Source organism: Triplophysa rosa, linkage group LG6 (genome assembly GCF_024868665.1).
Source record: "Triplophysa rosa linkage group LG6, Trosa_1v2, whole genome shotgun sequence".
In the NCBI taxonomy this organism is placed as follows: domain Eukaryota; kingdom Metazoa; phylum Chordata; class Actinopteri; order Cypriniformes; family Nemacheilidae; genus Triplophysa; species Triplophysa rosa.
Genome location: NC_079895.1, coordinates 12,014,734 through 12,039,568, shown reverse-complemented (window position 1 = coordinate 12,039,568; position 24,835 = coordinate 12,014,734). Strand labels below are relative to the sequence as shown.

Here is a 24,835-nt window from a genome sequence, read left to right as displayed (position 1 = left end):
CAATCTCAAACGCTATCCACTTCAATCAGTTCAGGAATCAAAATCCAGCATTGTCGGAAAGGCCAGGCATTTTTAAATGAAAGGCATGTCTGACGTTCAAGGGCAATCACTAATTATAATGATGACGATAACAGGAGAACAGATGACTGATTGCAAAAAAAGAGAAAAAATGAAATAGGGAAAAGGACAATGGATAATAGCTCAGTCTGTCCCTGCAACCCTCATTTAGCTAAAATAACCACCTGCTGCTCTGCTGCTGTGGGAGTAAAAACTGCATTTGACAGATATTTGCATTTTCTTTCAGGTAAGCGCTTGTGTACATGTGCGTGTTTGCTGAAAATGTTTTTCCAAGAAGAATTAAAAGAATAGTTGTCCTTCATCTCTGTTTTTCTGAAATTTTATGAATATATGAAATACTTGTATATAATTTATATGAAATGGGATGTTAGCAGATTGTACATGATGTTCAAATGGTACAAAAGGTATATAGTGACCAGGGTTTGTCAAGCACCAAAAGTATTCCAAATTCTGTAAACTTACATAATCATTATTCATTATTCAAGTCCTCTCCTCCACATCAATCAAATTCCATTATCGTTTTTGAATATTGTTGCTGTCCTTCCGAAACCTCGGATGTCCAAATTAACTTTTTTTCAAGAAATGGTGAAAAACACTGTACTTTTTAAAGGTGTTGTGTGTAATTTTTTTGTAGGATCTATTGACAGAAATACAATATAATTTACATAACTATATCTTCAGAGGTGTAAAAAGACCTTAAAGCATTATGTTTTTATTACCTTAGAATGAGACATTTATATGTCTACATACACTGCGGGTCCCCTTAAATGGAATTCGCCGTGTTTATAGAGTAGCCCTAAATGGACAAACTGCACTACAGAGCGTGTTTCGTAAATATGTTATGTCCTTCGGCAAAGAAGCGAAAACATGACGACATCTTAGCCCTGTGTCAGCCACCATAGTGCTTCGAAAGGGAGGGGTGGAGTGAGCCGTTGGTTGCAATTCACAACCTCTCTGCTAGATGTCGCTAAATTTCATACACTGGACCTTTAAATGATTAAGTACTGTGTTGTCAAAGTTGACAAGCACATTTTAATTATTTTTATTGGTGTGATATTTGCAAAATTAGACACAAACATAAAGGGTGACTAATAATAATGATTTATGGCAAAAAAATCTGGACAATACTTAATTCAATACATTCAATATTTCACGTCAATGATGATGGTTCACAAGACATGAAAATGACTGCTGTTGTGCTGTCACTGACGTCAAACCTGTCACTCGTTGAATAAAGTATTACTTAAAGACAGTTTATGAATGAACAGCGCCGAATGAATGCACAAATACACACATTACATGTCTCTCGCTTCAGTGAGTCAAGGGACCTATCAGATCAGTTCTGCTCATTCATCCGTCCATCCATCTCTTCATCTTTATTTCAACTCCTTCTCTTTCTATATCTCTTCCATTGTTCCACTGGTTCATATCAGTCCAATCATATTTATTTTTAAACCTTGCTTTCACACAAATTTGATGAAATTATTATATCTAAAGTAAACCTGGTTGATTCAAATAGTAAGGATCACTTCAAATGTCCTTATGAGAAGGTTTCACCAGGACCAATGCTACAATATCCCCAGTGTGGTAATAAAGGACAAGTTTCTCCAAGACTTGACTGGAAACAAAACATCTAATTCTTGCAATGTTTTTGAGATGGTAGTATGCAGGTTTAGTTACCGCTTTAACAAGACTACTGAAACTAAGGTCTGACTCCAGAATCACAACAAGATTCTTGACTTGTTTATTAGTTGTTTGACCCCTAGAGTCAAGGTATGCATTCACCTTGAGAACTTCATATTTGTTTCCAAATGCAATGACTTCAGTGTTCTCCTTGTTTGACTGAAGAAAGTTTTGGCACATCCAACTGTTAATTTCATCAATGCATTGGCAGAGAGAGTCAATGGGACTGTAGTCATTTGGCAATAAGGCTAGGTAAATCTGTGTGTCATCTGCATAGCTGTGTGTAGCGAGGAAGGCGGGGCGAGAGCCGTGGGGCGGGTAAGGCGGGCCGGCGGCGTAAGTGGCAACGAGTGTCAGCTGTGCGACCGCCGGTCCCCGCATGCCTCACGGGGGAGCTCGGGAGCATAAGAGGACGAGCGACCGGACCATCGAGAGAGAGGACCCAGGCCCGGAAACAGGTTAAGTTTGTTTATGTTCTTTTATTTGCTGCTTTTAAGCCTCTCCACGCCAGTTACTGGAATAAGGCACAGGTGTTCATTATTTGTGCGAGCGCCACTCACTCACCGCTCGTCTCCTCACTCTCTCTCCCGCTGCAGACTTCGCTGAACCACGCCCCCCTTGCCACACTGTGATATGAAATTTGTTTATTTTTCATTACTTGACTCAGTGGGAGCATTTACAGGCTGAACAAGAGTGGCACAAGAATTGAGCCTTGTGGGACTCCGCATGTCTTTGACTTCCACTTAGACTTATGCTCTCCTATACTCACATAATAACCTCTCCAACCTAAGTATGAGCTGAACCATTTGAGGACCGTCCCAGAAAGACCGACCCAGATTTCTAGTCTCTCTAGAAGTACTGTATGTTATTATCTCTGTGCTGTGATCCGGCCGGAAACCAGATTAAATTCAGTTGTTCAGCTGATTAAAAACAATATTTTCAATAATCTTGCCAATGAAAAGAAGATTTGACATCGGTCTATAGTTGCTCAATATGGTATTATCAAGATTACTCTTTTTCAGGAGGGGCTTAACAACTGCGGTTTTCAGGGAGTGTATTAGCATCTAGATGACTAATACACAGGGCAGCCATGACAGCAAAAAGAACAAAGATAAAGAATTAGCAAAAGAAAAGAAAAGTAGGTGATAAAGAAAGAAACGATGTGAAAGAGACACCAAAATTTCAATCACCGGACTTCTCAATCACAATCTCTATATACTTCTCTTCTCTGTGTCCTGCTCTATATATTCTAGCATTCATCTCCAACACTTGAAAGGTAATCAGGAAGGCCTTGACTCAAGAGACGATCAATTGAGAGCACGCCTACATGTGTGTGCATGTGTGTGTGAGATTTGATCTGTGTCCCTGTTTCTCATTCAGCCGTTGTCTGTGTGGGTGGTTGAACGTTTTGAGTTTGTGTGTGCCTGTCTCTATCTGATGGAAAGGGGTTAGTTCACCTAAAAACGTTTCCTTTGTTTCCACTTTGTATGTCCGTCATCCGTGGAATGATAGAGCGGAGGGTTTGTATGGTTGGTTTAATAAAAGTAGTATGTATATCCTGTATTTGTAATGTGAAAACCTCGCTGATATAGATTGAAACATCTGTCACTGTGTGTGCTATGTATTAGTCTTTCATGTTTATGTATGGATTCGACTCCCGATCGTTACATAGAAACAAAGGTATGAAGTCCCGTTTTTATTTTGCATGTTGTTATTCTGCACTTCCGTCACAAATGACTATATTACTGTTGCTGAAGCATCTATATAGCAAAACGGAGACCATATACTGACAGTAAACCCTCTCAGACGATGTATAGTTTTTGAATCTTGTTAATATTTTTAGACCGTAATCTATCTAGTCATTGTAAACAATGTTAAAGAAAGTGACGTCAATACAGTGTGTCTCAAGAGGTTAAAGGGAGAGTTCAAACAAAAATTCTGTCATCATTTACTCACCCTCTTATCAATTCAAACATGTATGACTTTCTTTCTTCTGCAGAACACAAACAAAGATATTTTAAAGAATGTCGGTTTATGAAGTAAATGATGACAACATTTCTTTTTTGGGTGAACCATCCCTTTAAAAAAAGGTTCCAGTAGAAACAAAAAGGGGATTATACCTGTAGCTTATCTTTTCATTCAGTAGTTCTTTAGAAAACCAATGGTGTGCTGGTGCTTTACAGTACCTGAAGAACAAAAAAAATTGCTGAAGGACCCTTAATAGCAGCAGGAACTTCAGTAATCTCCAGGCAACTCAAGAAGCCTATACAGTGAACATGGTCCGTCAGTTCATAACTGAACCTGAACTGAACTCAAGACCCATTGAAGAACCTTTATTTTTAGAAGTGCAGGAATGTTTATTTGTGTGTGTCTGTGTGATGCTAGTGTACCAGTCAGTTGTTTTTTCCCATTTCCTTTCCATTCTCCTCTTCAACCTCTCCACACCTCCATACACATCAAACCCATCAGCCTTTCTTTCAGTGGCTCTAATTGCAATCATTTCTGTACAATGACTGAATAATGCCATTTATCTCTCGTTTCTGTCCTTCCTTCGGTCCGCTCCTGCTCGCCCACACTTCCTCCATACCTCTAATAATCAGCCAATCAGCATCCGGCACAACTTGACCACTCTATTAAACCAAGAGACCAGGTCAAGGAGGCAGTCAACATGCATCACACACATACCAGGATGAAAATCAAACTGGTGTACACACACATACTCCTAGAAATGTGCAAATATAACCTACAAAGACCAACACAATACCAAACCAATTCATTTAATTGTTAATTCAAGGCTCAGTGGTTAGTGCATGGCACTAGCAATGCCAAAGTCATGGGTTCGATCCCAGGGGATTGCACATAGTCAGAAACAAAAACGTATAATACAATGCAATGTAAGTTGCTTTGGATAAAAGCGTCTGCCAATTGCATAAATGTAATGTAAATGTCAAGCAAAGGGATTCATCACAAACATAATTGAAACAATACAATATTTGTGAGTCACCCAGGTTTTGCCTACATTGTAGGGACAATGGAGTCTTTTGAAAGTTGACTGTAAAATAACTGAAAAAAACGTGTGTTTGTGTAGGTGTGTGCGTGTGTGTGTCTTGTATCTTGTTGCAGCCATAAAATTTTCATTAATTTAATTAGTGGCATTCACTATAAATCAGTTTAAATCAAATGTAATTAAGTTCTCTGCATGGGTCCCTTACTACACTATGAGTGTGTGTGTGTGTGTGTGTGTGTGTGTGTGTGTGTGTGTGTGTGTTTGCGTGTGTGTGTGTGTGTGTGTGTGTGTGTGTGTGTGTGTGTGTGTGTGTGTGTGTGTGTGTGTGTGCGTGTCTCTGTCTGTGTGTAATCGTGGGCATATGGTTTGGCAACAATTTCTGCGTCCACAATAGAAAGATTCGTTAACAGGATGAATATTAATAATGCTGACATCATCGTAACAAACTTACTGACATCAGAGTGTCCCTAACGGTGCATTTCTTAGAGACAAAACCATAGCCTAGAACATAGATTACCAGCTTCACCAATGTTCATTTGCTGCTTTGCAAGTATAAGCCGAAGGAAATGCAAATCTAGTTTACAATAAGATGATTTTACACAGAGCTGCGAGACATTTTAAAACGCAGTGAGAAAGCGAGAACTAAAGGCTGTGGCAATCATGACTGTCACAGATCCTATCAATGGTGATTTTTGGATGTTTTATTATTGCTCAAAGTGAAATTGCAAAAACACAAAACTCAGTTTTTAAAAGTTTTCAAATATCATGTTTTTTTTTATTGTGCACTTCAATTAATACCAATCAAACTGCAGTTGAGTTGTTTTGATTAAGTGATAATAATCTAAATAAAATACAGAAAACTAACACAAAATAGCTACTTACAATAACTAGTTCTTCCTCAAAAGTGGTTATTGTAGCAGCCTGGAAACTTACAAACATCGTTTTGTTTCCCAGCTGACTGATAAACACATAAAGCCAGCAAATCAGCTCGAAGTTTAATGTTTTGAGAAATCTCTTGCCATTTCTACACGCCAAATGCCAACAGAGCCTACGAGTATACAGAAATAAGATTAATGAGAAAGATTAACAAATCAAATGTTATGTCATGGCAGAGTACAGACGCCAAAAATAGGATAAGAATGCGTCATCTGACAAATGAGCATAAGAGCAGTGCAAAGATGTTAGAATGGAGAACAAGCGAATATAAAAAAGGGTGACATACTGACAGCAGAAAAGATGGCAGCAGTGTGCTAACTACCGGCGTCAGTGTTAAGATCTCAGCATTATTCACTGTCACTCCAACCACACGCGCAAGGCATCTGTCATTGCCATGGTGTCTTTGTATGTTTCTGCGTGGCTGTTCCGATGTGTTTGCATGGGTGTGTGTGTGTATGTGTGTATTTTTCCCATCATCCCGACATTAACTAGACAGAGGCTGCGGTGAACTCTGAACGTGCCCTGCCTGATAATGAAATCAGTATTTTCTCTCTCTCTCTCTTGTTCTCTCTCCCCTACAATATAAAAGAACAGAAATAGAAAAAAGTGGAAGGTTATGTGACTCCACCCACCTCTGCTTTTGCCATCTCACCAGAATTCATCATCACTCCTCTACCAATTCCTCTCTCCCTGTTTCCGCTAGTCTGCTCTGATGAGAATCGACAGCTTATCACAAAGGAGAATTCTATTACCTGCTCACACACGTGCAGAGATCGGTACAAACTCAAACTCTCTGAGAAGTGCGCATTGAATTCAATTACGTCTTTGACTACACACAAACACACATAGGTAGAAATTGTATTAAAAGCCTCCTATTGGACAGTAATCCTTTCTTGGATTCTGCTATGATAAACAATACATCACACAACCAGCAAAATCAAAAAGTTAGGTGTCACGGATTAGATCCCAACATATAAAAAACAAGGCTACACAAATTGTATAAGATTTATTTTTGGGAGGGTTATGAGTATTAATATAACTTGTAAATATAAACACTTCTCATTACTTAAGAGTTTGTAAAAATCCAGAGAACTCTGTTCTAAACACTTTCTCATCATCCACATGGAAACATAACCAGACTTCTCTAAAGTAAAGCATGTAGAAAAAAAACATGCCAATACTCCTATTCACAAACAAATCAGTTGACGCAGAAATGTACATTGCACATCATTTCACAATTGTTGCATTATTTAAAATTCTGAGAAACTTTTTGAAAAATAAAATTTTAAATGGGTAGTATTGGGTACAAATGGAATTTGCACCACCGCATGTGCCAACACACAAGCACAAGCAGCTAGAATATTCTACCAGGACTTTAGTCTAGACCAGCCCTTCTCAAAGTATGGACTCCGGTCCGGAAGTCGATTTGGACCCACATCCATCCACTTCATATTTCAAGTGCACTCTCATCAGACCTCCGTGACACACAAACACGCACACACACAGAGGCGCGCTAACCAGTGATTCCTTCAGACAAAGTGAATAGCAACTAGCGACATTTTGGATAAACTTTATCTTTCATTCAGTATAAAAATGTCATCGGGTTCGCCCCGCTAGCGCGAGGTTTTGCCTTCTCGATGCAGCTCGTCTTTTTTTCGTCATCTACTCTGTGCAGCAACCGGTCCGGCAGAGTTAGCAGCACATTTAACTGACTGAACCGCAGCAGACTACCCCTTACCCCTACACTTTCCCCTACCCCTCCGTTTGGCGCGTTCACGTGAAGGGGTAGTGGTGTCTCAATTCTCTTTTGGTTGGAGGGCTAGGGGTAAGGGGAAGGGCCAGATAGCCCTTCAAACGAAGATTTTTCGGGACCTCACTTCAAACGAAGGGCTAAGAGAAATTTCCAACATGGCCGCTCACTCGAGCAAGCAGACCCATAAATGTAAGTAATTTTGCCATTAATAAGGATTTTTATGACAATTTTTCCTTTTATGTATGTTACATTCAATCTTGTGTTAGTATTTACGGTGATGTTCTTTTAACGTTTGCAAAAAAATCGCTAAAGTTTGCTAGCGGACAGCACTGATTGCACGATACTAGAAAATATATTTTTATGTCATATACCCGGTGCATCGGCGCATGTCCTCTGACGTGACGAGCTAGCAACGACGTATATGATGACGTATAACAGTGTAGTAGTGGTGTCCCATTTCTTAGCGGAAAATTTGTAGCCCTTCCCCTTGCCACTTTGTTTCAAGAGGCAAGGGGAAGGGGCGAGGGGTAGGCGAAGGGGTAGAAAATAGAATTGGGATTGGGCCTTACACTGCTACTGACTGTCTGGGCATATGAACATGAATGTAGTTCGTCTGTAAATATGTACATTTGTTGCACAGACAGATGTTTGTGCTGCATGATACATAAAATAATATAATTCAGTGCTGTATAAAAGTGTATTGCAGTTATAATTCAAGATTTTAGCAATTCAGTTGAAGTGACTGCAGGTTACACTAAAGTACTATTTCAGACACTTAAGGCCCAATCCCAATTCTATTTTCTACCCCGCTCGAGTGAGCGGCCATGTTGGAAATTTCTCTTAGCCCTTCGTTTGAAGTGAGGTCCTGAAAAATCTTCGTTTGAAGGGCTATCTGGCCCTTCCCCTTACCCCTAGCCCTCCAACCAAAAGAGAATTGAGACACCACTACCCCTTCACGTGAACGCGCCAAACGGAGGGGTAGGGGAAAGTGTAGGGGCAAGGGGTAGAATTGGGATTGGGCCAAAATATATGTAAATGAGATCTGTTTTTTGAGCATTTAGTTTTATAAAAATGCAGTACTGTGTATGTAACCGCTCAGAGAGAAAATGCAAGTAGGCTAGGACTTGATGAGTCATGGATATGATAATTAGCATATGTAAAGTTTAATTATTATATACAATTATAAGCATGTTTATTAAAACAAGTTTTGTAATAAAAATTATTCCTGACCTTTTGACTTTGATGAGAATTCAGATTTGGACCTTTGAATGTAAACTTTGAGAACCCCTGGTCTAGACTGTCAATTTTGTCCAAATGATTTACAACAGATTAGGGTTCAGATTCATTTGCACATTGACCGAGCTGCATCTGTTAATCTATTTGTCGAAATGGTTTTACTTGGGTTTGTTTCGACTGCGCTTCATTCTAGAACATCTCTTTCTTTCCTGAAGCTCAGAATGACTTTATTAGATTAGTGTAACATTGATTCTTTGTCTTCATTTACAGGAGATTGTGCAGCTAGCGGACTGCAGTAAAGCGCATGCCACACCAATCTCAGCCCTGCATGCTGCCACCCTGCCAAGTTCTGCATCAACACACACACACAGATGACATCAACCGGTCAGAATGGTGTGCTCATTGCTTGCTTCAGCACTGGGTCTATTTTTATACGTATATAGAACATATACATGTATGCTGTAAAGTTACTGTAAAGACCTGCTACTTTAATACATTTACAAATCTTTCTCAAATGAGCGCACACACACTTTAAGTCTTCCTATATAAAAATGATTTGCAGACAGTGTACGCAGTGAGTGCACAGAAAGGTTGATAATCAATAATGCAGTGTGAATGTTTAACTTTGGGCGCTCTCAATCAATACAGAGCTCTGAACAAGAACTAAATATACCATTCTGGCCAGAGTCTGAGAGAAAGATGGAGAAAAATCGAGGATAGACAGAGATGTGCAAACACAACCCAAAACAAACATATTCTGTAAGACTACATTGATGTTATTCAACAGGGCACAGAATGGTTTTACGCAGAATATGCAGTTCATAGTTGTCAGCTGACCTAGAAATCACTCCCCATGGAGTCAAACAACATGTCTATCATGTCTCGCTGACCACTCACTAAACATCATTTCATTTATTCAAGATTTATTCAAGAAGCACAACTGTGTAATGCAGCGAAGGTATAGTTTACCCAAAACTGAAAATTTGTTTGTCATTGATTCATCCTTATGTCATTTCAAACCTGTATGACTTTCTTTCTTGTGCAGAACACAAAAGAAGATATTTTGAGGAAAGTTAGTAACCGAACAAGAGCAGCACCCATTCACTTCTATTGTACGGTTCTAAAATTGGCGGTAACACGGGGGCAAGGGGCGACAGAGTTCCACCTTAAAATGTAAATAATTATTTTATCCACACAATGGCTTCTAAACACAATGCAAAATTCATTCATAAATATAGTAGTATTTCAATTCAGTTATATTTATATAGCGCTTTTCACAATCTTTCATTGTTTCAAAGCAGCTTTACAGGAAGAAAGACAAAAATAAACAAAAGTTAGTATTAGTATTAAAATAACGAGGGTCCATCTTTGCTCTTGATTGTTGACGGAGTCCCTTCAATGAATCTCTGCCATTTCCATCAATGATTCTAAACATGACACATATTATCTCACAATCTTGTTTCTTAAGGCATTGTATGTTGTTTAAATATGTTCGGATATTTTGACATGAAAAATACGGATTATGATTAGATTTTACATTGACAGGAAGAGCCAGACAAACAGACAGAAAGGCCGCCTGCCAGAGAGAGACAAACAGACAGACACCAGACGTGTGAGAAAAATAAGACAGACGGATTGAAAGAGAGCAGTGCTTTTCTCAGTTAAGTAACACTATCCACAATTATCTACGGTAATGACAGATCCATAATTAGCAGATCCATAATAAGCTAATTCGCAGTGATGCAATAATGTCCCTCTATCTGTCTCTTGCTGCTTCCTCTCGCTTTCTGGCCTCCTCATCTCTCTACTTCCTTCTCTGTTTGACTGCATCTCTCCGCACGCTGACTTTTCTGCCAAATTCTATGATGAAGCCTCTTATAATAAACTGATAAAAATCATGATCACTGAAGAAAAATCAAAGCATTTAACACCACCATGTTGCTTCTTGCGGTCAATGTTTTCAAATCACAAAACACTCCAGACACTTTGGAGTATTATTTTCTCATGCAGCTGAGAAAATGAATTGCAAATGTTGTAAATCAGAAAATTATCTTTCGAATTGTGATCCCTCTTTTTTTTGTTATTTTATTTTCAGCCTCTGCATACAAGAGGAACATCTGAAATCTGTGGCAAAACACTAAGCTAATAATAATACGGGTGTGCCATGTCCATTAATTGCTGTGTCATTTTGTACATTATTCATTTCTGAATTCACTCTGTCAACCATTCACAGCATTAATACATTACTAACTGTATCCAGGGATTCCTTTGGGAGTCCATCAACCTTTCTTAGACCCCTCTATGCCATTATGAGGTGTTAAAATCAATGAAAGTTACAGAATTATAGCTTACCTAAAACAGCAGCTAATCATCCCAAAGTCTCAACATTACACTGTGGAGAAAAAAACGGTAGCACTGGATCACTCGAGGAGAAAGGATACACTCGTACTCCTCCAGAACGACAGCCAATGGCAAGAATCTTCTGCACCGGGTCAAATGCCAGAGCTGTGGGCTGATAAGGGAATCCATGACGCACCGTCTAGAATAAAGACAAAACATGGAAGAATTAGTAAGCATGGAAACATCAAAAACAAACACTAGCTTTAAACCCTCACTGTGCCCGTCCGTTCCGTGATCTCCTCCCCAAGGACATCTTATACTTTTCCGAATATGTCTTTAAATGGCAGTTCTGACAGAATTGAACAAAACCTGTTTAATCTCACAACTCAAAACCCCTTTCAGATAGTCTCCCTTAACCATGTTGAGTAAAATATTTACAAACATATTTCATGCTAATGAATGTTAAAGTTTCCTGTCAATCAAATGTTGAAGTACTCTAAAACAATCTGCTTCTCTGACCTCCTGTAATCTGGTGTTAAAACTGGTCACTGTGATTCACAGCTTCAATTAATACTGTCAACCACCAACTGCTTATCTTCACTTCACCAGAGACGGTTATCCAGATTTGCACATTCACAGCTTGTTTACCATCTGTAGAAAAGTGTACAACGTCAGATGGAAGGAATCATTCCCTGTAACCTGCATTTTCACCACCTGTGAAGCTGGAATCAGCCATAGGAAGAACCGGGACTTTTCCCAGTAGGCCATTCCACTGGTGTACCATCTGTTGAAACCAAATGTATGTACACTATAAATATCCAACGATTCAAGAAAGAAAAAGTTACAACGTTGTGAGCCCTGCCGCAGTGGTAGAAACTGGCACAGGAGACACAGTTCTCAGACACACACGCCGCTACTCTAATGCGCATTCACTGCAATTTTACGGGATTGTGCCTACTTTTAGTGCTGCTGCTTGTCCCTCTCATTAAAAATGATTTGTATCATAGCAGGTAACATTTTCCAGGCTGCTCCATCTGAGCCATACACTGCTTCTAAAGTTCTCTTTCTGCTCAGGAAACAAAGGCTTCTGACCATGTTTGGGTTCCAGCTGTTGATGCCACCAATAGGTATAGGCCAAGGGCCAGATTTAGCACAGATTAGCACAGGTTTAAGACATGCATTTCTGATCGTTAAATAAAGCCGCAAATACCAGTACAATGACGAGTGCAAACCTTAGTAAATCACATTGAGTGACTAATTTAAATACTCTCCTACCATAAAGTTAGCATCTAAAGATGTAGCTCCTACAAATGCATATGCAATAAGGTCATTCGCAAAACAGCTGTGTCCACGCCTTTTCAGCACTAATTTTCACTGTGTGTCTTTAATAAAAACCGACAGTTTTTTTATGCCAAAAGAGGCGTGTGCTGCTGTTAGTAAATCTTTCCCCAAGCTGATGAAGTACTAGATCTTAGTGACAACAGTTCACTATCCATTTGATTACCGTTGTTTTTATAGCTGTATTCTTAAAACTACATAGACTGATATGGAAGTGACTGATTTGGAATGTCTCCAATAGGCAGCTTGGTTGGTTTGGGAACCGAACGTCTACAATCACTGCTGTCTACTCAAGCTTAATATCATTAGCACTGAGCTCCCAACATTCAGCCAGCGCAACACCACTCCGTCTCTCTTTGAAGCAGAAGGTCACAGATTGTTCAACCATTGTGGTGTCAAGAACTATCCTACAAGTTTAAATCTGTGAACAACACTGCAACAATGGCTGAAATAGCCACTTTATAGTTCACAATAAGGCTGGGCGGAATGATGGTATATTCCGTTACCGCGGAATAAAATCTCTACCGCAAGAGATTTTTCTATATTGTGTATTCCGCGGAATGTAAATAAGTGGGCATGGTTAACTCAGGTCTCTGCAAGTCAGACGTTATGATGAAGGAACATGTGAAATCCATGCATAACAAATTAATGAATCCAATAAGTACAATTGAACCTCTTTCAGTCTGTAGTTTCGTGATCAACGCGTGTGAATCGACTGCAGTGAAGCGTTTTCTCTCTCTCACCCTCAATGCTCATGCAGGGGTGTAGGCAAGGATCTTTTTTTATACGCACTTGCATATAAAAAGGCGGATTCTCTGAGATTTCAGATGTCAGATCGCTATTTAAAGCTGTTAATAATTGTAAAAGATTCAAACTTATACATATTGTCTATCTTCCTATTGTGTACATATGATGTAGACTGACCCATAAGTCAATATGAATATCAGCCTAATAGCACATAACCTGAACATTTCTGGCCCACTTCAACACAACAGTCACTAAGCAACTAATAAAGGTGTGCTGGTTTGTTTGCTTTGAAAGATATAGTGCAGACCCAAGAAACATAAAAATGTGGGGTAACCAACAAAGAAGCACATCTGCCAATTGTTGTCAGACCATGGGCTATCTTGTCGACTTGTACTTTTTATGAGACCACAGGCTTTTTTGTTTGATTTTCTTTAAAGGAGCAGTTCACTTCCAAAATTTGCCCCCATTGACTTTCCATGGTAGGAATAAAAATTACTATGGAAAGTGAATGGGGGCAAATTTTGAAGTGAACTACTCCTTTAAAGAAAATCAAACCGTTTTTTTTTTATCTTTTGTTGCTACCTGCTGTCTGCATCTGGGTTCTTGCCTCCTGTCAGATCCATGACACCCATCACTTTTTAATAATACCAAATACAGATTTTATCATAAATTAATTAAAAAAATATAAGCTGTGAATGGCCGGTAATTTAAAAGTCTAGTAGCCAAATTGCCAAAACCCTGGCAAATTATGACACATTTAAGCTATGCATTTTTAACATGCACAGCGTGAAAGTCGAACACATAACCTTTCAACAACAGGAAGAGGTTAAAGTGGCCATGCAACGGTGTTTCATGCATTCTGAGTTATTTATTATGTTAATCGTGCTGTCTTCTCATGCTTAACATGGTCAACAGTTGGACGTATGGCGTAGTATGGGTGATACACTCCCCCAGCGACTTCGACTTTTAAACTTTTCTTAGTCCCTTACTGGACAATTCTCCTGGAAACGCACGCGGCACACCCACGCTTCAACCAAGGACAGCGGGAGAAGGAGCATGCGCACAAGTCACTTTCACTTGCGTGCAGGAGAGAGTGAGAGCACTACGTTCGCGAAGTTCAGCTGTATTTGTTTGTTCACTGCATTTGGGTGATGAATGTTATATAAACGATGGATATAATGCTGGATTTGGAGATAGTTTGAATCTGATAGATGGAACGGCTGTCCCAGCGATAAAAGATGCCGGACATGAACCGCATGCGGTAAGTGAAACTGATGTCCCTCCCACACGCGTCGTATGTTTTCGGAAATAATCGTACAGCTGTATTTGTCTTTTATAAATGTGATCAAACTAAAGACTCTACAGATATTTGAAGGGTGTGATACTATTCTGTAAGTACTCAAGATTAACTTGAGATATGTAGAAACTGTCTGAGATACGGCCGCTTTAAGACTGAGTATAGTCCACATACATATTTTGATTATATTTGGCTGTTGATTTTGCTGTCTGCTCCAAGTGTACAATTAGCACACACCTGTCTGTTTGTCTCCTGGAAGCTGGAATCACCTCAAACTCTTCTTAGCCAACAAAAGCAATGATTGTGCATCAAAGTTTCCAGCCCTTTCGCATGCAATTCACTTCTTTCCAGCCTTACAAAATAAATATTTGAAATCTCCGTAATCGATTAACCTGGTCAAGAGCCAACTTTAAATAATACAGAGCAGGTGCTGTCCACAACCACCGGTGCTGAAACGAATGCAACAAGGTCTGTGTTAGTGCTGGTGCTGTCCGCTACAGATGGTGCTGAAACCCATCACACATGCAGCTCCAGAGCTGTGACGCAATTGGCATTGTTCAAAGAATCAGTGATATTAGAAATGCTTCTGCGGATTAGTGTGCAGTAGTCTATGATTGAGACAGCATAATTGTAACGAATTTAAGACGTCCACATCGGAATGTTTCATGTGACTTACTGTCTCATTCTCTTGTCTTTTGTTTCTTTGACTGCGTGTAAAATCACCTTTCGTGCACTCTCTCTCTCTTATTCACTTCCCCCCATTTTTGGGCGCCCTTATGTACGTGCATTCATCAATAATTCATCTGCATGGCCCTGGACTGATGCAAGTGAGTACTGGATAGAGTGAACACAAAGCAGGAAAGAGAGAGAGATGATCCATCTGTGGCTATTAAGCAGGAATAGAGCTGTGACGAAAACCACTGTCACGTTCAGATTTTCTGGACTTGTGACAATGCCTGCAGGTTTATCGTCTGATTATGCAGAGGATCGGAGCCATTGGTGCGTCTGCATGGGCGTGGCTGTGTTCGATGTTTCAGTGTGTCAGTGTGTGTGTTGCCTTATCGTCTCTATTAATCAATGATTATCAATGAATGCCTCAGCGTATGGATATTTATTAAGTGCTCTGCTTTATTGCAGACTATTTAAGTCAGCCCCCTCCCATTCTCTCTTCCTCTCTTGCTTTGTGTCTGTATCCCTCTCCGATTTGGACTGTTGTCTCCTCCGTTTAGCTTTTCAATTTCTCCACCCTATTTCTACAATGCCATGCAGTTCTATTATGCTTAAGAGTGTGTATGTGCAGAAAACCCTTCCTTTCTTCCTACTGTATATACATATATACAGCATATATAATATATATATATATAACTCATTCACTCCCTTGGTAGCTCTAGCTCCTCATGATTCAATTTCCTGCTTCCACAGACAAATGTCGGATAAGAGATACAAGTGAAACCAGACAATCATGTTGTCCTGTGCACACACAGATGCACAGACATATGTATGCACACTTGCAGCTTTCTGAAACCAACACGGTCACACCACATGTCTGGAAAAAAAAATGTGTTAATGTCCAGAACCAGGCCGGGCACTCATATGCTGCTTTGCCCTGCAAGGGCCCGTATTTGTGTCTCTACAAGCCGTGGCATGCTCTTGTGCCAACTTCTTACAGAGGAGCAAACCTCAAATGAACTTCCCTCCCCCACTTTTACTGTTTCACCAAGCCATTCATACTGGCTATACAGTATATATCTGCTTCTACATGCTGCATGTATTAGTCTATGCCTCTTCTTCTGTCTGTTAGACTGAAATACCTACAGTACTTCCAGAAGTATGTAATTTAATTTAAGAATACGGACAGGAATTGAATACTTCCAGTAACACTATTGGTTGCCTTGCACCCTAGGCATATGTTGGTAACTGTTGAGAATAATGGTATGATCAAAATGGATGTCTTTAGGGCTACACTGATACATTGACCAAGCACTTTTTGGATTTATTTCTGTGTGAATTTCTTAACAGGAGCCTTTTACCTGGGTTTTGTAATGGATAACATTTTTCCTCATCACATACAATTTGAATTTGTGTCTCAGTGTATAAACAAATACTGTAAATATAACCACAAGTTCCTCCACCTAGAGGATTGGTCTCAACCTAAAAGTAGATTCGGACACTTTAACAGCTCAAGTACACCAATTTGTCTAGCTTAAATATTCATGCAAGCCTCTGAACAAAATTACGACCATACCATTTCTGCTTTTTTTCCAACCCGCTTGCCTGCTAAGTTTCTCAATATACACTGTGACTTTTAGTAAAAGTTTCCGTTTACTACTCTAAACATTTCCTCTTTACTTACAAACTGAGGTATGAGCGAAATTTTACTTACAGTAATTAGGTTGAAAATAGCCCAGAATAACACTTTAATGAGCCATAGACACACACTCTTCTCCCGCAGCTGGAAAAGAGGCGGGTGGCCTGGGCTTGGCAGTGCTGCGGTCTTTAATCATGGGCTGGAGAGGAGGTTGACACTCAAGGGGGCGCTGACCTCCTGTTTGTCCCAGCAGGGTGATGTGACCTGGGCCAGGAAGGAGACACAGGGCCCCTGGGACCTCCCTATATGTATGTAAAGGGCGGTGCAAACAGTCCCCGTTCAGGCTGCGAAGAGAGTCATTTGCCATTAAATATATATAGTACAGAGAGTGGATGAAAAATACATCTACTGGCCCCAATCCTTAAAGCCTCATTCATATTTCATACCAAGAAGATCCATTTTTCCTCCCTCTCTCTTTATTTCTCATTTTATATCTATGGTTTTCTTTGGTGATTGTGCACTGTTTGTTGTGTACGGCATGCTGATTTATGAAAGAAACAAAATGAAGAGACCTGAGTGAAGAGACTCTCCAAAACACAGAGCAAGTCTCTCTCTCTCTCTCTCTCTCTCTCTCTCTCTCTCTCTCTCTTTCTCTAGCTCTATCTATCTCAATCTAATTACATTTCAAAGCACTCATTCTCCATTGCTACAAAGATTCCAACACACATACAAAATGAACTCTCTTTCTCGCTCATTCACTCAGCCTCTTGCTTTAAGAGGAGGGGCGGGCGAGTCTAGACCCCAATCTAAAAATAGACCACACATCTAGCGTTCCTGTGCACTGCTCGGTGCCTAAGACTGCAGATGCAGACGCGCAAACCTACACATCATCTTAATAATAGAACCAGTATTGTCGTACACTCACCCAAATATTCGTGGACTGTCAACATCACTTGCATTCATCTAATGCCTTCTACTCACATAACACACTTATTTATTTATATAAACGGCTTGGTCGACAGCATTTATCTGTTGCTGCAATGCAATATAACACAGTGTAAGCAAAAGACGGTCTATATTAATGTCCGTAGAAATCATTACTAATGCAGCATGTATTAAAAATGTATTGAGGGAACTATTACACACACAGCAGATGCATTCTGTACATTCATAGTTTGTCAGTTGTGAATTCTAAACTGAGTTTCCTGATCCTATAGCCCCTCCTTTCCTTATAATTTTCCATCCAATCTAAATTATGACTTTCAATTAAAAAATAGAAATTAGTATAAACAATATACACTGTGACTGCCTACTACAGCACCTGTCTATGTTAATGCCTTGTATTGTTCATTTTGTACATGTTACATAACATACAGCTCATTCCTGTAACATGCAGGAACCTCACTGCTGTCACGTTTATACATTTTCTTCCATATACTGTATGCCTTCTGTGTGTGTGTGCACTACGACTCTAAGAGGATTCTGTACATATGAACAGCAGAGAGAATCCGGGCTTCAAAAGACTTCCTCTAGCTCAGCAGGGGATATATTACTGCCTGGAAAAATAACATCTAGATCAACAAAGCAGGGCATCATCAAAACCAGCCAGCACTCATTCACTGTCTAGGGATGTTCATATTGACCGTTAACCTTTGACCAAATCCAATTTTGATCGATTAATACCATCAGTTAAACCAGGGGTTCCCAAACTTTTCAGCCCGCGACCCCCCAAAATAATAGTGCCAGTGACTCGAGACCCCCACTATCCTCAGAGGTGGTTAAAGTATACAAACGTTCCGCGCAAATGCACACATGCACCTATTATCCCCCAAACGCGCATAATGACAACACAAAAGAGCACAGTCTAACTAGGGTGACTGACCACCACCCAACAAACCAAATGTGGCAGGTAATCCGTTTGTGTGGGACAGATTGAAAGGTAGCGTGAAACTGTGATATAATAACGGAATGAAAACATTTTTATATCATTTTTAGCTTATAAAAATAATTTGTTATTTAGTCCATTCCAACTACAACATAATTAAGGCATAGATAAAATGTTATATAACATAAAAGATGTAATGCGATTTCAATTTAAGGTTCACTGTCTCTTTAAATTTTGAGCACAGAACAGACGTGGAGTTATCATTTTGTAAACTTTGAAGATCTTCTCAGAAAGAGAATACTAAAGGAATAAAGAACAAACAAATAATGAAAAAGAGTTTCTCTTTTAAAATGTATAATTTTTAATTATGCATTTAATGATTTCCAAATAATTTTCATTTTAATACGCTAACCACAACCTATAGGCTAAACACAGTTTCAAAGCCACACAGTTTACGATGTTTTAGTGAGATTTTATTAGGCAAGTTGACATGGGAGGATCGTAACATTTGAGATTCGCGGTCGCAGTGATCTTCTGTACGGTTTGTGATCACGGGTCTCAAATGCTGACAGGTACAGTCATATATCATTAAACACCATACAACTATAGGCTATACAAACTATACGCAAAGCCTTGCCATCACATCCGGGAAATAAGTCAGTAAATTTGAGTAAAATCACAGGCTTCATTTATCCTGTGCGAATGTGCCACATGAAATGCAGATGTGGGGAGGTCATTTATAAATCACACGAGATCCCCAGATAATACTAATCCATGCGAATAGGGCGAATGTGTAACCTAACGTTACGTCTCTAACCAAATTCACAGAAGGCTCCAACTAAGTTTACTACGCAAACTGCTATCCAATCATAGCAGTGGGCGTTTACTTCCAAGTTTTCATGGTGGAACGCCCATTCAAACCGATCGTTTGTCAAGCCGGCCTCAAAACCCGGGTAGAAAATAGCCTATTACTTATTGATTTTGATGTTTTTTAATGTAAAAAACACGCGAATGTCATAAGTAGACCTCATACAACAGTATAAAACAATAAACAAGCCCAGTTCATCACACCTTTAAGTAGCTCTATTTCTAATAGACTCATCCATCAGTTTTTTCTGAAGTCGATTCCCAATGCCTTGGAATCGAGAAATTGATTTTTTTTTTGGAATTGATTCCCAGCCCTATCCAAAACGCTGCAGGTTTGTGAAAATGTGATAATTTGTGAATGCAGGTGTTGATCTATTCTTTATGCTGCTGTTTGCATATTAAAATAAATCTGTGAAAATAAAATTGTATTTTCAATGTGTCACAGACCCTCGTGAACTGTAGCGGTGCCTCATTTCGAAGTCTGCATCCTCTGGATGTTGCATGCGAAGGCGTTGGTGGAGGACAAACGCGACCTCTGGAGGACGCAGCCTTCGAAATCAGACGCAGCATGTAATTTTATTTAATTCCAATTTAATATTAAAATCTTATCAGTTAATGGCTAATGTTGGGATAACGAGCGTCATTTCTCGGTTAGGGAAATTAACCGAAATGAGCATCCCTATCACTGACTGCTTCTAATTTCCTCTTTTTTATTTCTAAATCTGCACATTGCTCTTGTGGACCTCTTGTGGTGCCCAATACATCAGAGATGGCTGGCACATATGGTGTAGATACTCAGAGGGCTGTTTTCTGATAAGCTTCATGCTTATAAAAATTCTATAGGCTTTGCACATGAGGATCTGGAAGAAAAGCTCTACAGACTCTGTTATGATTCATACAGTACACATGAAATGCTTTATCTTTTCAGTCCTCAAGCTACAAAAGAAAACCGAGACACTGAACTTTTAAGGATTTTTTTAGGCAGCTGCATTCTTGCCAAATTCATTGATATGTTCATGTTTCAAACAACATGTCCTTTTTAGCTTCTGATGTCCAACAAACTTGCTGTTGTTTTATAGAACATTGCAAGGCTCAATGGGAAAGGACACAGGGCAGGACATTGTTGAGCCAGAATTTATGACTAGAGCCTCAGTTCTACACCATGAAAACATTAATACAGTTGAATTGTTTTTAAAATGTCTATTCAAAAGTAATAAGTGCAAATTATTTAGCAGACAAAACTCTCCAATGAGAACCTGACTCAACATCATTTAATACACTTGATTTGACATACATAAAAAATTACAAACTAGTTCATTTCTGAGCAATTTTGGAACTTTGTATTACAACGCTTTTCAATTTTACTGTCTCATTAGGATAAACTGTTTATATTGTAACACTCTCTCAAACAAACTATATAATACATTTGTTATTTAAATGTATTAATTTAGCAGACACTTTTATGCAAAGCACCTACAAATACTCTATAAAAATACTGGGTTATTTTGACCCATGGTTGGGTTAAAAATGGACAAACTCAACTGGTTATAAATTAATCTATGCTGTGTTGTTACAACCAAAAAATACTGGGTTGTTTCAACCCATCAAGTATAGGTCAAATCAAGTATACTGTAAACAATTTTTGGGTTAATTTAACCCAACAGTTGGGTTTACCCCTTGTGTGGACTTTTTATCTGTGGAATAATAAAAGCCAATCAAATTGAAGCTGGTGATGTGTGTGTGTGTGTGTGTGTGCGTGCGTGTGTGCATGTGCGCGTGTGCGTGTGTGTGAGTGCGTGCAAAGCTTTATGTGGTCCTCAGCTAAGTGCTGTCAAGAACAATTTCCCAAAGACAAAAAAGCGGGAATGCATAAATGCATGACCTGGAATGCATCAATAGGGTTAATGTCTACGAGTAAATGAACAGGAATAAGAGAGACACGAACAAGAAGATAAAGGATTAGAAGAGGAAGAGGAGAAACATGGCTTCTAGTATTATTACCATGGTTTGGGTGTGCATTAAGACTTGGACTGAATTTAAACACATTATTGTTATAGCTCTGCTCACCCTAACCCCAAGGCATGATACCTGTGAGATTAAGAAGACCCCTATGTAATGAGAAAGATATCTACAAATGAAGAGACTAAAAAGAGTAGAGCAGGTCAGAAAAGAGCTACATTTATTCATTTGGCAGACGCTTTTATCCAAAGTTGATTGAATCTTGCTCAAACATCCGTGAATAGTATTTTGACTAAGATTAGGCAAATAATGTTCAAATAATTTAATAAATGTTCTAAGCCAGAAAGAAAAAAAGAGAGAGGGAGGCAGTTGGTGGGGGGTTGATACCAGATAAGAGAAATTAGGCTCTTTTATTAGGTCAATAAATGTGCCATCGGCCCGGTGATGCCACATGAGGGCAAACAGCCCACTTTAAAAGCAGTTCTGTTAACAATCAATTATGAACCAGACCTTCATCTTCACACACCGATTTTACTATGATGACATCTCAAAGACTTCCATTGTTTTCACATCAGGTTCTCCTTTACCCTCCAGCTCTACCCTAAAGCCTGCCTCAAACTACAGGATTCTGGGCCAGATTTTACCCAGATTTCCCCTCCCGAGAATGTTTGAAAACCAACGAGTCAAGACTGCAATATGACGGAGGTGACTGACATAACTTTAAAATGTAAACCGCGACATCTGCTGCAGTGAGATGGATAGCGGAGATGTAGGAACATCTTGTTAAAATGTAAACAGAACAAATACCTCTAATGTGTCCTTCGAGTTGTCCTTTCACAATGTCCATTGTGTTCTGGTTTTACATAGACGTTAATACGAGGCACTCACTTAATCCTTGGTGTTTCGAGTCAGATCCGTGGGCGTGGCTTGTTGGTTTTGACTAAATCTTTGGTGTTTCAAGTCTTACGAAACCTTTACCCTAACCCACACCCTAACCTTACTCTAACCATCTAAACTACCTATGATTGTTAAAATTGACGAAAAAACACATTTGGGTGATCATGTCTGACTCGAAACACCAAGGATTTAGTGAGTGCCGTTATTACGAGCTGCTGCTGCTTCTTGTTGCAGCAGTAACGTTAAGGTGCATTATTGCCACCTTCTGTGTTAGAGTGTGAACCAGAAATATCTCCCACCCAAAATATATATATATACATTCTCTTAATCAACGCTGCCCTTTTCAAATAATAAAACAAACTATCCGTTCCAACTGTAATTATATTCTTTGGGTTTATTTCTTGCACTGTAAACTTTCTATGTTCCCTCTTCAAAATTTCCCGGTCTTCAATATCCTTATGACCATAGACATAATAGACACTGCATTGGTCTCTTCGCTCCGTTGCTGCGATACGTCAACGGCGCCGTCATATTAGGTAAGGCAAAAACCCACTAAACCCATAGAAGTGAATGGGAGAGCTGAGCTTTTTCAGTATTAAAAGCACAATCGCGTTTACATTTCTAAACAAATTTTATGGTTTATGATCTATGTAGAGTAAAAATGTACCATGTCCCTAGTTGTCTCGATAGTTAAACTTTAAAATTAATCGTTGTCATAAGTCAATGGGCAGTATGGAGTTATTCTGCGGACTATATTAAAAAGGAATTGCAAACTGCATTTGCAAATGCGTTTTCTATTTGTCGTGTCAAAATTGTGACATAATTCAAACGCAAATGCAAACCGTTTTCATTTGCATTTACGCGAACGTACAATGTCTGCCAAATTTCAAAAGGAAAAGCAAAGTCTATTTGCAAATGAATTACCTGTGTCTTACGAGTTACGACCCTGCCATATTTAAATCGCAATAGCAATTCCCCATATGCTATTTCACTTCCTCTGGCGTCGCGTATTAAGCCTGCCAAAACTCAAATGAAATCGCAAATCCCTTTGCATTTGCGTTTCCTCCGACTTGTACAGAAACCTGTCAATCAATGGCGGGGGTGGGCTTATTCAATGGGGCGTGTTTGTATCGGGAAGTGACGTCATTCACCGTCGCAGTGGTGTCAGTCAGTCCAACGCTAAGGTGACACCGGTTGTGGCTAAAAGGGTTTCAGCTACAGCTAAAAGCCAAAATAACAATAATGGAACAAATGAGGATCAGATGCAAAGTTTCATATAGAGAAAATCTTTACAATGAATCACAATTGCGGTATTTAACAAGTATAATTTAAAGAAGTTCAACGGGCTCGATAAACAGATGAACACAAACAGTGGTCTGGTGATCTCAATGAGCTACCAATAAAAGTCATATTGAAGCAGTGTGGATTCATCATAATTACTTGAATTTCTCAGGTTGGTGCATCAGCTGATGGGCTCATTTACAGCACATGTTGTTGAAAAGGCTGTTCGGATATTAAATTTTAAATACAGCAACAACTCCATCCAGTAATTTGTAGATGACAGCTACTTCTGTGTCCAGCAAACTCACTAAAACACTGGAGCACAAGTTTGTCTTTGTCTCTCTATGTTATGATACACAAATAAAAAGATGTAGAATTCACGTACTTTTGTAATTTATTAATAATTTGTTATATGCATAATGAACAACAATGATAATGCAGGATGCTGTTTATTCATACAAAGTAAACATGTTTTGTTATGGTTTACAACACTTATTAATCATGATGCAAAATACGGTCACAGTGTTGTCAAGAAATGTCATGTCCTCGGAGTACTGTGAAAACGAATATCATAAACAAACATGTTTAGAGGAATGTTGCAGATGGTGATGATTATCCATCCTGCACCGAAGTTTCACATGCCAAGTGATGACGCTCTGAGCCCAGAGTTCCAGCGCGAGTTATTTCCAAACAAAAAAAAACTGAAAACTGCACTGTTTTCAACGCCGATTGTGAGTGCAGTTGTAACTTCACTCCTAATGTGTTTAGCTGTATCACATGTATGTATTTACTTAAGTTCCAGTCGACGGTGAATGACGTCACTTCCCGATACAAACACACCCCGTTGAATAAGCCCACCCCCGCCATTGATTGACAGGTTTCTGTACAAGTCAAAGGAAACGCAAATGCAAAGGAATTTGTGATTTTATTTGAGTTTTGGCAGGCTTAATACGCGACGCCAGAGGAAGTGAAATGGCATATGGGGAATTGCTATTTAAATTTGGCAGGGTCGTAACTCGTAAGACACAGGTAATTCATTTGCAAATAGACTTTGCTTTTCCTTTTGAAATTTGGCAGACATTGTACGTTCGCGTAAATGCAAATGCAAACTGTTTGCAATTGCGTTTGAATTATGTCACAATTTTGACACGAACAAATAGAAAACGCATTTGCAAATGCAGTTTGCAATTCCTTTTTAATATAGTCCGCAGTATCATTCCATA

General features: G+C 39.2%; 1 protein-coding gene across 1 annotated transcript in view; it reads right to left on the bottom strand.

Moving 5' to 3' along the window:
- The window catches only part of stxbp5l (syntaxin binding protein 5L), a 154,479-nt gene that overhangs the window by 111,829 nt on the left and 17,815 nt on the right, over positions 1-24,835 (bottom strand). The window contains exon 2 of the mRNA XM_057335913.1: positions 11,135-11,232. Within this exon, the coding sequence (XP_057191896.1) occupies positions 11,135-11,232 (98 nt within the window). The remainder of the gene's footprint in view (positions 1-11,134; positions 11,233-24,835) is intronic.